Source organism: Calidris pugnax, unplaced genomic scaffold (assembly GCF_001431845.1).
Source record: "Calidris pugnax isolate Ruff unplaced genomic scaffold, ASM143184v1 scaffold32, whole genome shotgun sequence".
NCBI classification, from domain to species: Eukaryota; Metazoa; Chordata; class Aves; order Charadriiformes; family Scolopacidae; genus Calidris; species Calidris pugnax.
This window is the reverse complement of record NW_015090783.1, coordinates 5829268-5844884: the sequence shown is the minus strand read 5'-3', so window position 1 is coordinate 5844884 and position 15617 is coordinate 5829268. Positions and strand designations below refer to the sequence as shown.

Genomic DNA, 15617 nt, shown 5'->3' with positions numbered 1-15617 from the left:
AAAATAACACGTGGAAAGTACCCCGAATCAGTGTTTCTTATCTCCTTTCCCCAGAAAGCTGGAAGGCTCTTGCTCAGGTTAATGGTAGTTACAGAAGAGGAGGCAACGTTATTCTCTGTTTTCTGTAGAGATTTATAACATATCCCTAAGTGTAGGGATCACTTAAGCAATGACAAGAAGCCATTCAGTGGAGGAGAGCAGCAGAGCTGGCTGCCCAGCACAGGGACTCACCTCTCCTTATATGCCTGAATTAAACAGAGAAAATGCAGACTATTGCTAGGCAGACATCAGGCAAAATCCAAATCCCCTTGGGCTAAGAAGTGAACCTACAATTTTTGGTGGTGGTGGTGGTGTGGCAAGATTTATTGGTGAGGCGTTAGGCAGCTTTAAATTATAGGAGATTTCATCTCTGTGTATTGCTTATGCACAAAGCTCCCTGATCCTCAGCTTCTGGAAACGAAGCCCTCAGGAGCCGCATTTTACCTGTGTGAGATGCCTTCAGGTTGTCAAATAGTTTCTTAATTAGTTTATTTTCTTCTTTGCTCCAAGGGATGAGTGTATTATTTGTTCTACGCTCCCAGTCTTTTGTTAGTCTGCGTTTATGTATTTTGTCTTCAGAATGACCTGGCGTTGGGCTGGCCTCTGGGGTGGTATGAAACACACCTCTCTGGCAGAGACGGTAGTTCAGACTTGACTAATGGCAGAATATTAATAGCAGCAATAATAATTAAAACAGTGCACTAAAATACCCTTGGGCGCTGTTGCTAAATTAGACTGTACCCCTAAAATTCCAGAGGAAAGGCATAAATTTTAGTTATTTCCATCCACAAAGTGAGCAGTTGTCTCATTCAGCGACTACAGTAAGCTCTCATCCCCTCCGTGGATGTTTCATTAGGACACAGTTCTCCCAGACTGGTGCAGTTTACATTAAACTCAAGATAAAAATGACATTGAAGCTTTGCTCCTGTATTTTCTGCACCGCCTGAAAACAAATGCATGACCTACAGCTGGTTCATTGGCGTAATGCTGTGGTGTTATTAACCCACGTGTACCCAGGAGGCGGGGAATTTGTGATCTGTTTGTTCACGGAGGGGCACTCGGCTCCTTTGCCTGACAGATCTGGGAATGTCTGGAAGCAGTGGGGGGGAAAGTTTCTCTAAGTACAGGTTTGAGCAAATAGTCTGGATGAAACAGGTAGAATGTGACTGTCTATAGATGAGGGATAAAGAAGGGCATGGTTGTGTTCACAGCTTCAGTCTGCTGGGCAGACAGTTAATGGGAATAATCTGTTCCCCCAGTGCAGAGCACTCGCTTCCAGCTTTCCTTCTGATGGCAAATTAATTTCAGTCTGCAAACACTGAGGATGTGACTTCAAAACTTCTATGGGCAAGTAGGAAAAAACACCAAACAACACTGAGTGAAAAAGGAAATACTTCTCAACTGGCAGATTTGGGCAGGAGCAGTGCATCAATGTGGAAGAGCTACAATGGCCATAGCTCCTGAAAGGCAGGAAAAGACTGACGTGTGTCCCTGGCTCGCTCAAATTCACAATCATACTTCAGTACGTTGCCTAGTCTAGGACGTGTGCCTAATTTCTGTCAACCTGAGTGAAGAGTAAGCATATGCTGACCTGTTTTTCTGAATTAGGATAAGAGCTCATAAATATAAAAAATCCCCATACGTTGAAGTGTTTTGCTGCTATGAAGTGTGTGCCCTAGATACTGGCTGGGTGCTAGACAGTAAGTCAAATGTGGCTGGATTTTTAAAAATGTTTTTATTTCTAAATGTAACCAAAATTAAATTAAAATGCAAGAGTTTTCTGAAGTGCCCAAAATAATTAGAAGGTAAGGAACCGTTGTTAACATTTAACTTCTAAACGCATGGAATTGTTGAATACTGTGCTGTTCACCTCTAGCTAGCCTTTAATTTAAACAAAAGCTATAAAAGCGCAATTAGGCTCCAGTCCAATGAAGCACTTAAATATTTTCCTAGTTCTAAGTGTATGAGTAACCCCGGTGAAGTTAAGACATGCTTAACTGCCTTACTTGAATAGGACATTTCGTAAAGTCATTATAATATACAAAGAAAATCCTGCAAGTATCACTGGGAAAGATGTAAAGAGGAGTAAAGTCCCACTTGCACTTCAGGATCTGACTGCTCTTAGGTTTTCACAGAGCTGTTTTTTCCCGATGATTTATCCTGCAGGGTCCTGATGCAGAGTCCATTGAGATCTTTGGATGCACTCCATCATCTCTTGTTAAAGAGGCTTAGTTTGTCGGGCAGTTTCCTACCCCTGTGTACTGAGGGAAATACACACGGCACATGCACCTTCATTTGTCCTCTCTGCTTGACTCAGAGACGTGCCTTTTTATAAACATGCTGCTACGACCACCAGGCTCTCAGCTTGATCCCATATAAAGCATCTAAACATCATGGATTTAATACTCCCATTTTCAGTGCTAAATCAATGTTCTTTATGCATTTGTTCTTGGAACACTGCTCTATTTGAACCATAATTCTTCCCACATACCATAAGCTGGGTCTGTTTTCACTCTGATAGAAATTGATCATTTAAAGCAAGAGGAAAAACCCTGTGACCAGTGTTTAAACGTTTCAAGGCCGTTGCTGGTTAGTCAAATCAGCTTCTGCACCACCTCAGCACACCGGGGGCTGTGAGTGCCAGGGAAACGTTACCTTTCCCAGCTCCAACCAGCCTCACAACTGCTGGGATGGGGCAACGTTAAGACCTTCTCACTGTGGTTTTGGCAAGCAGTGAGGGGACGGGTTTACTCAGTTTATGATTGACCTCCTGTTTGGTTGTTTACTCCCCACCCATCCTGTATTTGTACATAGGTAGAAAGAAACATTCTGCTGCATAACTGGATTTGACCAGAGATTAAAGCTGCTCTCCTGTGAAATACACTGGAGCCCATTAAAGAAAGAATTGTTTGCCAAACATTGTTGTATGTCCTCCCGAGACCATAAAAAACATTGTTAGCTGAAGTAATAGTAGAAAATGATTGCATTCCTCTATCCTCCTCCTTCCACCACTACACTGCAACGTGACAGCAAATCTGTAATGAAATCCGTGAAGAGCTCTGCAGCAGTTACCTTGAAAACTTTTTTATTGCCCTACATTTCTAGATAGTGCTCTGATACTCAGCCTCTGTCCATGACCAACAGCACCAGCTGAGGGATTGAGATAGTCAAAATCAAACAAAAGTACCTTGAATTTTTAATATTAAATACTTGCAGTAAATTTTTAATAGTCAAGGATAACTTTCTGTATTTACATACTATTATCTGAATAACAAATAGCTTCAAGGGTGCAGCAAACTGTTGTGTGCAAATGGAAAATGGTGAGTTTACTCTTATGCATTATTTATTGAAAATTATTCCTTTGATTTCGTCCACTCCACTATTTTTCCCTTATGTCTGGCATGGAATTGGAGTGCAATGGGAGAGGCATATTAGAGAAGGTGGTATCTTAAGATACGTAGTCTACTTTTGGATATCTGGGCTGTTACCTTCTAACTCCCTGCAGTCTTCCTTTGCCATAAAGATCTTTTTTTGGAATCTTGATGCATCACCTTGAGTGGAAGAGTACTTCCTAATGGGAAATCTACTAGAAATCACTGTTGGAAATGCAACTAAATAGCTGACTTCACGTTGCTAGCTGGAGAGTAATGACCCTTTGTGGCAGGAACAAGAAGTGATGCCACAGGGTAGCAGCCAATTTTGTGAATGCACCCTAGAAAACATTTTCTGGCTTCCTCTTTGAAATACGAGGTCTTAGTTTTGACAGAGCACTGAGATGAGAGAATATTCTCTCTCCTCCGTAGACAGCATAGTTCCCAGAATTAAGTTTCAAAAACTTGCACAAAAGGTATAATTTTCTGAATATATTTTGCTTGTAAGACTTTGAATCAAAGCAGTGCTATTGGGAATTGGCAAAATGCCTATAGTTTTGCCTTTATTTAGTATCAGTTCATTGGTTTCGCTGCTGTTTTTTATATTTCACTTAAAGTTCAAAGAGATCTCCAATCTCAGAGCAGAATTTTGCAAGGCCACCTTCATGTTTATTTCTTTTAAAACAACTCTTGTCTAGTTTTTACTTTTAAAGGGTGCAAGCTAAAAATCAAATTTGAACAGGGACCAGTATCTTCCAGAAATCTTGAGAATCTCATGACAAATCTAAATAAGCCATTAGTGTTTAATCACCTAAAAATAGGCAGAATGCATGTCACTTGGAATTTAGTTGGGCTCTTCCTTAAATTTAAGTGCAGCACCATTAAAAATAAAGTTGCATGGGGGATACAATTTCTTTGGGGTTTTCTGAAAAGCATTTGAAAGCAGATTTCAGCTTCTCCATTAATTTCCAATCAGCCTAATGCTTTATGATGCAGCATGCATACAGCCACAGGCAGATCTAAATGGGCACACTAGGGGATACAGTGGAAATTTCTTACAGATGGTATTTCAAAACATATTAGTGACTCAAGTTAAGTTACCAAAAAAAGGCAAATACTTTTTACTACAGAAGGATCTGAGCTTTTAGCCATTTTTCATGTTAATAAAGGGGCTTGTTTAAGGTGATTGGAACTAGTTTTAGCATTTTTATATGTATAAATCAATGTGAGTATTAGACATGATGGCATGTTTCTGGTATTGTTTGCCTGAGGAAAGGCAGAAATAGCTCACTGAAATACAAGGCCTCGTATTTTATGTGTGTGGCAGCTACTTTTGAAGAGTCTAATAATCCTAAATGTAAGGGTTACTATTCTTTACAAGTGGTGCCATCTTCATGCTGCGTATGTTAACGATGCACATCTATTGTGTTATCAGTCACTGATTGACAGTTCTCAGGGCTTTCTACCATATACATAAAATAATTTGTCATAGAGAAGGGAGGAATTAAGCCAAACGGAGCACTGTGTACCAGAAAAGCTGGAGGACAGATTATTTTAGTTGACTTCCCCTGACTCCCCTCTAATACGAAGCACTGAAACACTGTGGGAGGAGGAACAGACGCCGTTTGTAGGGAAGAACAGTTGAGGAGGTGTCTTTATTTCAATTAATTTCTTCTTCAGGGATTACTTTTGAGGACATGCTGCATGGAGTGTGGCCAAGGCCTGACTTCAAGACTGAAGTATGGTAGAAGTTATTCAGGGAAGCTGACCATTTACGGACTGCAAAGTCCTGACAGAGGAGTGCTTTAAATAATGCATACTATGAAGATGATCTCTTGAGCAGTAGAAAGGGCAGTTGTTTCTTCGGCATTATATTTTGTTCTTGCAAAACTCTCATTCGGTTTGTTCTTTCAAGAAGAATCAGACAGTAGAGCTCAAAATTGGCTTTTGTCGCTTTGGCAAATACTTTCTTTGCTGAGGACCTGAAAATGGAGGGATACAGGTAATGCTTAATGTCCAAATGCTGACAGGAGTGTTATAGTACTTGCAGAGGTGCAGCGAAAGCTGTCTTAATTTCTTTCACTGTCACTCGGGGGAGGAAATTCACCCAGGAAATCCTTTATTCATCATTGTTGTCATTGGTTTTGGAGCTGCCTAGTCTACCAATAAGAATGGCACTGTATCTTGGATCTGCTCTTCCCCAGATAAATTCAGGAAAAAGGGGAAGGTGTTGATTTTTCTTCCATATGATAAATCAAAGTGGAGGCTGTTCCATAAAGCAACACAGATTGTAAAGAAATAGCCATGGTAAAAAGGTATCTTCTGGTGTCACCATAGTTTCTGAGCTTCTTCTGAAAGCAGCTGTCGCTCTCTTTTTACTGTAGTTGTAAATGCAATGGGCTGCTTCTCTCAAGGTACATAGAGCATCAATGTTCTGTACCACTGCTCCCTTCTTCACAGCTGTGAGTATTTATATTACATGATTCTTAGCAAATGATGTCCTTGAGCTGCAAAACAGGAGGAGAAAGTAAGAACAAGGCTTGAGCTCAAAAAACTACTGTTTGTGGGTTGTTTTTTTTTTTCCTTTTGGATAGGGCGGAAAAATCCATCCTTAATAAAAAGAGAATGTTATGGCATAATACAGTTAACACCTTCTATTGAAAAGGAGAATTAATTAGGAAGAAGTTGGAGCCCTCTGCCTGACAGACTCATGATCCATGAAGCTAATCAGTTTTGCAGCCTGTCGGACTGGTCAGCAGTCGAATCCCATGCTGAGGAAGGAGATGTTGGCAGCTTGTCACATTTTCACTGTTGTGCCAATGCAGAGCAAGAACGTAGTTTATTTCCGCATCTGAAAAGTTACTGTTACATCTAGCACTAGCTGCAAAGCCTCAGTGGTTTTCTGGAGAAAGAAATCGGGCATTGATCTACCCTAAATGTAGTGGTTTAGCTGCTGTAAATCGTCTGTGCCTACAGAAGTCATAGCAGCATTTAGGTACCAAAAGGTAGCCATGTATGTAAGACTACTCAGAGCCTTGATTTAACTGGGGTCAAAATAAACAGTGACCTGGTTATTAAAAGTAGTATTTGCTAGCATTAATGAGTGAGGATTCAATAAGCTTTTTAATATTTTTCTTTCTGCTTTCATTGATCATGTACTCAATGAAGTGCTGTTCTGCCTCTTCCCCCTGCTGTGGCTATAAAACCCGAACACAGATCATTCTGAAGCTTTCAAGGTACAGAACATGTTGGGGTCTTTTTTTGTGCTAGAACTGCAGAGGAGGTTTCTTCATGCCCAGCAATTTCATCAAGTTTGTGAAGGAGAGAAACCCACAGTCATCTCCATCCCAGTGGTTCATTGGAAAAACCTATCTTGTATTAAATACTTTAAAGATTCATGAAGCAGCTTTAATTTTGTTTGCATTTCTTCCTGAAGGGTAAAGCTGTCAGAAATCTCTAAATGCATTGCCTAATCCATTTCCAAACTCAGTATATTAAGGTCTGCAAGCAAAACTCATTTTTGGAGTTTAGCAAGTATGCAGACAGGAGAGAAGGCAGGAGAGAGCAGGGAAGATTTTTCTTTCCTTGGAAATGCACTGGAAGACCCACATGGCTGTAGTGTCAGTCCTTTACAAAACAGTGCAACTCAAATGGGCTGTAAGACCAGCTCTAATAGATAGAGGACTTAACATGTTTCTGTCGGATCAGATACAAATAGAGTAAATGCCTCCATCAAGGAATGAAGGTTCAGGCAAGAGAAAATTTCCTTCCCCTTAGTGCCTTCAAGCACACAGGGCTGCCATGAGCAGGCTGATGTGCAGCTGAGAAGCTTTTGTTTTCTCATTGTCCCATTTTCTAATCTATGACCTTTTTTGTGTTAGTACATGATTTTTTTTCCAAGGTTCTGGTCTGCCAACTGAAAAGCCTTTCCTGTTTTCTTATGCTTGCATAGGCAGTGCTCACAGTTGGGCTCAGGGAGCTGGCTGGGAAATGCTCATTTAAGGAACCGGTTCAATGCAAGGGAAAGAATGAGTGAAAATCATCTCTGGAATAGAGAAAAATGATCTGACATCAAGCTCCCTGTCATGTACAAAGGAAATACCTCTGGGTTGCCAGCCAAGCTCTGCAGTAGCAAATACAGAGCCAGAGCAGTCAAAGACTCTTCCCAAGACAACAGTAGGACACCTTGGGTTTGATGCTTGGCATGTTGTATGAAAGGTGCCTGAAGGGCTGTTCCCATATCAGGTCTAATCCATCCTCAGCTGGTCCATGGAAGTGATTAGCCATGGCATCATCAGCCTTTGCCTGGAATCACCAGTCCGAAATGCATCCAGCGGTGTGTTTCTCCTCAGTGTACCTGTCTGCCCCGAGAGGCACCGCTTCTCACGCAGACCTGAGGTCCTTTGCTGGTTGTGCATTGTGAGACCTGACGACAGTTCATAATGCTAATTTAGAATCACAGTAATATTAATGTGAGCTATGCCTGGCCAGCTTAGACCATCGTTAGCTACCACAGAGGTCAAATACATGCTCTAAATTCTTCCCGAACGCAGTAGAGTTAGACAGATGTTAATGAGGCCAAGTTTCGGCTATCAATTACTGTAATCGTCCTCCCTCACCCGGTTGCCACAGTTCATAATGTGATCAGAAGAAGTGCAGAGAAGTGGGAAGCGTGGTGGTACCCAGCTCCCTCCCCTGGTGCTGTGGGCTCCCCAGGCAGGGCAGCCAGGCCCACGCGGGGCTGCCTTCCACACCCTGGCACTTTACTGCACAGTATCAGGGCTGCCAGAAACGGAGGGTTTCTTCATTTCTTCCCAAAGTCCTTTTGTTGGTAAGGTTGAAACATATAAGGGTGTGTCTTGCTGGGACACCTTCATTCCACACCCTGGCACTTTACTGCACAGTATAGGGCTGCCAGAAACAGAGGATTTCTTAATTTCTTCCCAAAGTCCTTTTGTTGGTGAGGTTGAAACATATACGGGTGTGTCTTGCTGGGATACCTTCGTACAGTTTGATGTCTTCACCTTCTGGTAACTTTACTTCTCAAAAGAAACAATAGGAGTGATTAGTCTCATGTTAAGCTCCTCCATCGTTAGCTCATAGGTTTCTTGCCTGATGCTTTCCCTCTGTCTCCATCTTCCAGACTGAAGCTCCAGCCAGCCATTTTCTGAGGGCATGCCCTATGCCTTACTGAAAATTGTTATAGCCTCACTTTCTTCCTGGGATTTTCCTGGGACTTCTCTGATGTGAACTCTCTCCTGCTGATGTGCTCCAGGGCCAAAGTCAAGGACTGCACCAAGGAGGACTTCATGTGTCCTCCTGACACTCTGACTGTCCCAGCCTCGCATAGAGGCGCACGTGACTGAATGTTCCATTGCAGCTCGGTCTGTTGTCAGCATCCAGCCCAAAACAAAGCTGCAAAGGCGTTGTAAGGTGACAGTGGGCACAGTTGTGCTTTGATGGTAGTGCATCCTTGCGTGTGACTTGCTAATGTCATTATTTGGCTCAGAGTGTCAATTGCTGGTTAGTTTCTTGGAATGAAGGAAGTATTAACTGTAAATTGCTGCGGCTGGTATCTAATTGCAGAATACATTGGGAAACGCTTGGGCGACAATCCAACAGAGCACTTAAGCACCCACTGATTTTTCAGGAAAGGTCCCTTGACTGGGATTGCTTGTGCTGTCAGACATCACTAGAAGTGTTTGTTAGTGGACCAGTACTTTCTCCTGAGTACCTCAGCACATCCATCTCATTTTCTGAAGTGACTTAAGGAGTTGGGAGTTCAAGGTTGACTGGAAGTCTGCAAGAAATAAACTCCTAAATCACTGCTGTGCTTTGAAAAGTACTCAGCTGGACAGCTGCTTTTGCTGTTCCTCATCCTTGCTGTAATAAATAAAATTATGACAGCTTTTAAACCACTGCTAAATTCTGATGTTTGCCTTTGCCCATCTAAGTGTTCTTATTGCAGTGGGATTACCAAAGGTATTCTAACATGTAATCGTTGGAGTGCTCTTTCCAAATGCAGATATAATGCAGTTTTTCAGCTATATCTTGCTAACAGAGAAAGGGGAGAAGTGACAGAAGGAAGGTTGCAGTGAGAAGTGATAGGAATGACTTAACCCAGGTGGGATAACAAATTCAAAGCAGCCTTTTATCGTAAGCAGCCCATGAGGCCCTCCAATGTAAGTAGTCGTAGAGAACCAAGGAATGAAAAGTCTTATGAACCAGTGAGACTGGAGTCACATTTAGGATAATAATGCATTGATTTAATATGACAAAGAACAAATAAATCAAAAGGGGAGGTAATGGCTGAGGTGTGCTGGTTTTAAAGCTTGAATTAGAAATACTGATTTTCTCAGAACATAAGTGGGAGGATAAAGGAAAAGTGCTGAAGATTAGTCCTTCTCAACCTCTCTGGACAGAAACATGTGGCTGGGTGCCGAGGTGTTTCAGTCCACTTAGCAAGAAAACAAATACTTCTTACTCTGGAAAAGTTCAGCAAAATTTCATGATCAGAAGATGAAGGAAGCCCAGCCTAATGCACTGAGGTCTTTTACTGTTTCAGTGATACTCTGTCTTTTCCTGGGCAAAATACTTTGGTCCTTCCACATGCCTCTCTGCTTCTGATATTTGTGTTCATCCTACCATTCCTTTGGTTGCTTGACCCTCTATGTTGCAAGTGCTGCTTTGACTGCCCTCTCTTTCTCTCTGTACTTACTCCTCCTCTGCCACAGCCTCCTTGCTGTCTCCAGATTTCAGCTGCGTGGTTTCTTTCCTTCCCTTCTTTCCTGCTGGCTCTGAGTGCTGATGCAGGACCCCACCAGGATGCATGGCCTGGGGTGGGCTCCCTCCTCTACCTCACTTCCACCAGCAGTGCACCCGCTCACTGGGTAGCAGTCTGATGTATGGAGATGCAGTTTGCTATGTCCTGCTGATAAAAGTGAAGCTCTGAAGCAAGTTGCTGACAGATCAAAGATGTCCCTCATCAAGCGAAATCTTGCAAGGTCCATGTTTTTGGCTGATGGCTTTTTCCTGTTAGTGAAGAATTCCTGATGGACCTCTTTGATATGTTTGTGTGGTCAGAAGGAAAATCACATTCAAAAAGAAATTCAAAAAGGAGGCTGTGGCAGAGCATTCACACCTCCTGTAAATCTCTGTCCTTGTTCCAGGTTTATTTTTAGACTGTGTAAGAATGCTGCTTAGCCAGAAGTTTTACATGGTTTACAGTCCTCTGTATGGTTCAGGCCACCGGCAAGCTGGCAGTAAGTAGCTATGGTAACACTGTAATCAATGACAAGTACTCAGGTCTCTGAGCAAATAGTGCTGGGATGAGTAGGAATTATGAATAATTGCACTTTACTAGAACTCATAACTGATTTCCAGAGGTTACCCAACAGTCAAGCATTTGTCGCCCTTCCCATCCCCATGACTGCTGATAGTGGAGAAAAGAATTGATTGTTATGCTGAAGTAACGAGCAGAGAGGTCACAAAGTTTGATAAGAGCAGGAAAAGTCATTTCCTGTGATATCATTAGCAGTATTTTAGAGAGCAGGTTCGGTAATTGCTATGGTAATTCTGAATGGCTTTTGACTGTGAGAACACGTAGGTAATTTTTTTAAGTTAGCACCTTTGCTAAAGGGAGAGAATTCCATAAAATAAGGCAGTGTGGTGTTACAGAGGGGCATGGACTGGAGGCTTGGGAAGCAGAGGGTGTGCTCTGTGCTGTATGACTTCTCCAGACCTCGGTTTTTCTTCTCAAAATGGTCTATGGTAACATAGATGCATCAGCGAGCAAGCACAACAGGATCCTGTGAATCTCAGGATGTAGCTGCCTACCGAGGTAATGCCTTAGAGGGAGCAGAGCTGTTTGGCAAATATTTTAGCAAGTGTGTGTCTGTACAACAAACACCATGCATTTGATACTGCTGCACAAAGTGCAAAACTGGAAAGAGTGGCGAGTGCTCTTTGTATGGGCAAATGCAAAATTTGCTTGAGTGGGTCCTGTTTTTAAAAGAATGAGATCTAATTATGAGTTAACAGCAGACCTTCTGATGGTTCCCTTGGGAGCACAGACAGGCTGTAGTATTGTGGGCCTTCTCCAGATTCTTTTTGAGCAAAGTCATTGGTGTTCCTTTGCTTTTCAAGAGATGCTTTTAACCTTCCAGAGACTCAGAGGTGCTGCAGGTCTGTGTGCATGCAGATACACTTTGGTATTCACTGAGTTCATGGACAGTTTGCTGCTCCTTGCCATGCTGCTTCTTTTGAGCTTTTACCATATCTTTCTTTGGGGTTAGAAAGTCTGCAAGTACCTATATGCTGGAGAGCAATGAGGAGAGGACACTCTTCAGTGTATTTTACCTCCCAGTGGGTTTTAATTCTTTCTTTCTTTCTTTCTCTCTCCAGGTGCAAACAAATGACCTATCCAGATGACCTGCCCCAGATCTCTGTGGTCTTTATATTTGTAAACGAGGCGCTCTCTGTCATCCTGCGCTCTGTGCACAGCGTGGTGAATCACACCCCATCCCACTTGCTCAAGGAGATTATTCTGGTGGACGACAACAGTGACAATGGTGAACATACGCAACTTTTCCTCTCAGTGCTGTATCCTGTGTGGTTAAGGGACATGAAATGTAAATCAAAGGGAGTTTGGTCACTATTAGCTGAAATGCTTTTTTTGTTTGTTGGTTTGTTTTGGTTTTTTTTTAATGTTGGGATGACAGAGCATTGAGTCATTCTGCATAAAGAGCTGGGGGAGGAAGGTCATACATGCAACCACTGATTTATGGCTAATAAGCTAGATCCAAAGTTGGTGTAAATTAACGTACCTTTGTTGAAGTCAGTAGAATTTACAAGAGTTTGTGTTTGTTGATGAGAGGGTTGATTGAGCCACTTGCACAAAGCTGTGAGTAAATATTAACTATTTGTATAACAAATAAACATTATGTGGCTAAACTCTGCTGATTTCATTTAAACCCTCACAGGATTAGTGACATTTGTATAGACAATCTTAATATAGAAATGACACTTTTCTACAAATTTTCAGATCCAGAGGAATATCACCATTAATAGACTAGAAGTTTAAATTCTGCTTCCAAGGAAAACTGGGGCTACAGGTTCTCCTTAAAGATAGTTCCTACTCTTTTACATGGCAGCACACTCTGCTTCTTCCTGATTGAAACAGATGCTGATAATATGAGCACAAAGCACATGCAACTTTCAGGTCATCTGGTTCATTAATGTGAAAATAACACTTCTGTTACAGCAATCAAAACTCAAAATATTGGTGAGCAAATAGAGTGCTATTGATCAACATGTCACAGGACGGTCAGGTTTGAAGAACTTTTAGGGTACAGGTACCTGGCAGTGATGTTGTGTTTTAAATTGTTATCCTTAGACTTCTAGAAGAATTGTATCTTCGTAAATCATATTTGTTAAAATAAGGCTCAAGTTTGGCATTTTCTCCACAGATCAACAGCTTTAATTTTTTCCTTTTTAAGTTGCTGTTCCTCTTCAGGATCCCCAAAGAGAACGGAGGGTTGAAAGAACAAATCCGTAAAACAAAAATAAGTTCCACAGCCTATAGATTTAAGAAGCCTTTTTGTCCAATTCTGCTTTCAGTTACAGCAGTGTAACCTATGGAGTAATTATGTGAGATTGCAAAGTGTTTGAGTCAATGTAATACAGAGGAGAATTGGACTCATTGTTTCTCAGTGAACTCTTATATGGCTTTTCTCTGTCATTCTTCTAGATAACTGGAGATTTATCAGGTCTTTGATTCCCATGATAATGATTCTACTGTGTAATATAGATCAGAAAAATGAGGCTTCTAATGTCCTGGAAGCTTCTACTAGTTTTCCTAATAAATATATTTGAGTAAAAGCTTCATTATGAATAAGTTGCAGTGTAAATGAATTACCAAACTAGATTGATCTAAAAAAATAGACCATTTTGGTAATTTGCCTGTTTATAAGCCCATTGAAATGAAGCTGAATAAAGGAGTGAATGAGTTCTGCTCTGTAGTTGAATGCCTGAAAATGAACAAAAGAGAAGAAGTCTATTTGAAATCTTCAATATCCATTTAGTTAGTTCAATGGGGAAGAAGCCTGGGATTGAGAAGTCTTAATTATATTTAAGGCAAAACTCTTAAAATTAAGGGAAATTAATTGTGATCTGACTTAGGTCTTGACCCAAAATCCATGGAGGTTATTTTTCAAACTCATTGAATAGCATAAATCAGAAAAAAAAATCACCGGACTCCCATGTTCCACTGCTGTAAGGACAGAATTGTTCCTCTGGAGCCCAGTTATAACCTAATGCAAATCATCAGAGAATTAGAATAGTGGTTATTTAAAAATACGTAGGCAAACTACCTCTTCAAAACAGTGTTCAAATCCATCAGGCCACATTAAGCGTGTGCAAATCTCTGGTGTGTAGAGAATTTCCCTGAGCTGATGCCCCTGGAACTGGTCCATGCCACAACTGTGGTACTTCTTTTCGCATCTGTGAGACTGACAAAGGGATTAGGAATATTTAAGGATTTCTTTCCCTTTCTGTTGAAGAGTAAATTGAAGTAAAACATAATGTTGCCGGGCTTTTCTCATTCTGAATATTTTTGTGGGTTTTTTCTCCTGCAGTTGAGCTAAAATTTAACCTGGACCAGTATGTTAATAAAAGATACCCAGGTCTGGTGAAAATTGTGCGCAACAGCAAACGAGAAGGACTGATTCGAGCCAGAATCCAAGGCTGGAAAGCAGCAACCTCTCCCGTCGTCGGGTTCTTCGACGCTCACGTTGAATTCAACATTGGCTGGTAAGTCGTTGGCTGTTCCCACAGGGTGAGGAGCGATGTTACACCGTGTTCTGTGTCTCAAAGGCAGCAAAAGAGATTTGCTCAACAACAGGGGAGCTGACAACATGTAGGGATGAGATGGGTATAGGCTGGTGTTATCACATCAGCAATTACTTTTGAATAATATTCTTGATTATTGCAACATTGCCGACAATCTTCTGCAATGGCTGCAAGACCCATAAAAAAGCTGTTGTGCCTGCTCTAGTAGAGCTCAGTGGAGAGAGAAGCAATTTAAACCACAGTGAGTATGAAACCTCCAAAGCAGTCAAATGGGGAAGACACCATTAAGGAGGCTCTGGGCTGCAGGCAGATGCATGCTTTTAAGTATGTTTTTTATCTCTCTGTCATTTTCTGTCCTTTCTTCTTAGAAACTTGAATACCAATCTGATTTCCTCATAAATTTTCTTGCATTTACATTTGAGGAAAACACTGAATTATTTTCTGCATTTTTAATGGGGCTTGAAATTAGCATGCCTTTCCTCATCCCCTTTGCAATTTGCATTGACTCTGGCAAGCACAGTTTTGGGCTTAATGGGCCAGATCTGCAGTTGGAGTAAAACTTCGTAGCACCGCTTAGTGGCCAATATTTGGCATTATTGGAAGTCAGGACTGAAGGAACTGATATGTACAGTCAGCTGAAAAAGGGCTGCTGGGACCTTCAGTATGCAAAATGTGTATTTTCCAAAGGTAAGCTGGTATTTGATAATGATGATGCAGGGTTATGGTGGAGCTGATTATGCTCTGCAGTTCTGGGAGATATCTCCAAATTAAAACTAAAAATAGCTATACTTGTAACCAGAGAGAAACTTAATTGCAAAGGAGTGAGTGTTTATTTTCATATGTTCATGAATATCTTTATAAAATGGAAGACACAATAAAATAAGTTTACATTCACCCCATTTTTGTCCCTAGGACCATGAAAGACTATAGTCTTTCTACTCTTACTACAATAGTTGTAGCAATTTTCTAGAAGCTTAAGAGCTGCTTTAATTTATTTACTTATTTGCTTTTAAAGCTACTAGATCTTTCAGATGATTGCAAATGTTCATGTAGGATAATATCAGCTACTGGACAGTAGGGGACTGGGGAGAGCATGCTCTGGGGGCTGTTCCTAGTTCTTGTCTTGCCCAAGCTGCAGTTTTCTGGGACTCGCAGAGAATTTTATTATCACTTCTATAAAAGACATTGAGATCTTACTGATGCACTCTACCCAGAGAAGCTAAGCAATGGTATCAGTAAGCAGGAAAGGGTTTTATGGTTGCTTTTGGGTCTGTTTGATTGGGTGTTTTTTAACCTTACTGCTTTGCATTAATGTCAGAAAGGATTGAAATCAGCATAGCAAGAACCTGGACTACTCAG

At 41.3% G+C, this 15617-nt stretch overlaps 1 protein-coding gene across 1 annotated transcript in view; it reads left to right on the top strand.

The window, feature by feature from the left end:
* GALNT9 (polypeptide N-acetylgalactosaminyltransferase 9) overlaps window positions 1-15617 on the top strand; it is a 154883-nt gene that overhangs the window by 42140 nt on the left and 97126 nt on the right. The window contains exons 3-4 of the mRNA XM_014964888.1: window positions 11814-11980; window positions 14045-14219. Coding sequence (XP_014820374.1) covers window positions 11814-11980; window positions 14045-14219 — 342 coding nt within the window. The remainder of the gene's footprint in view (window positions 1-11813; window positions 11981-14044; window positions 14220-15617) is intronic.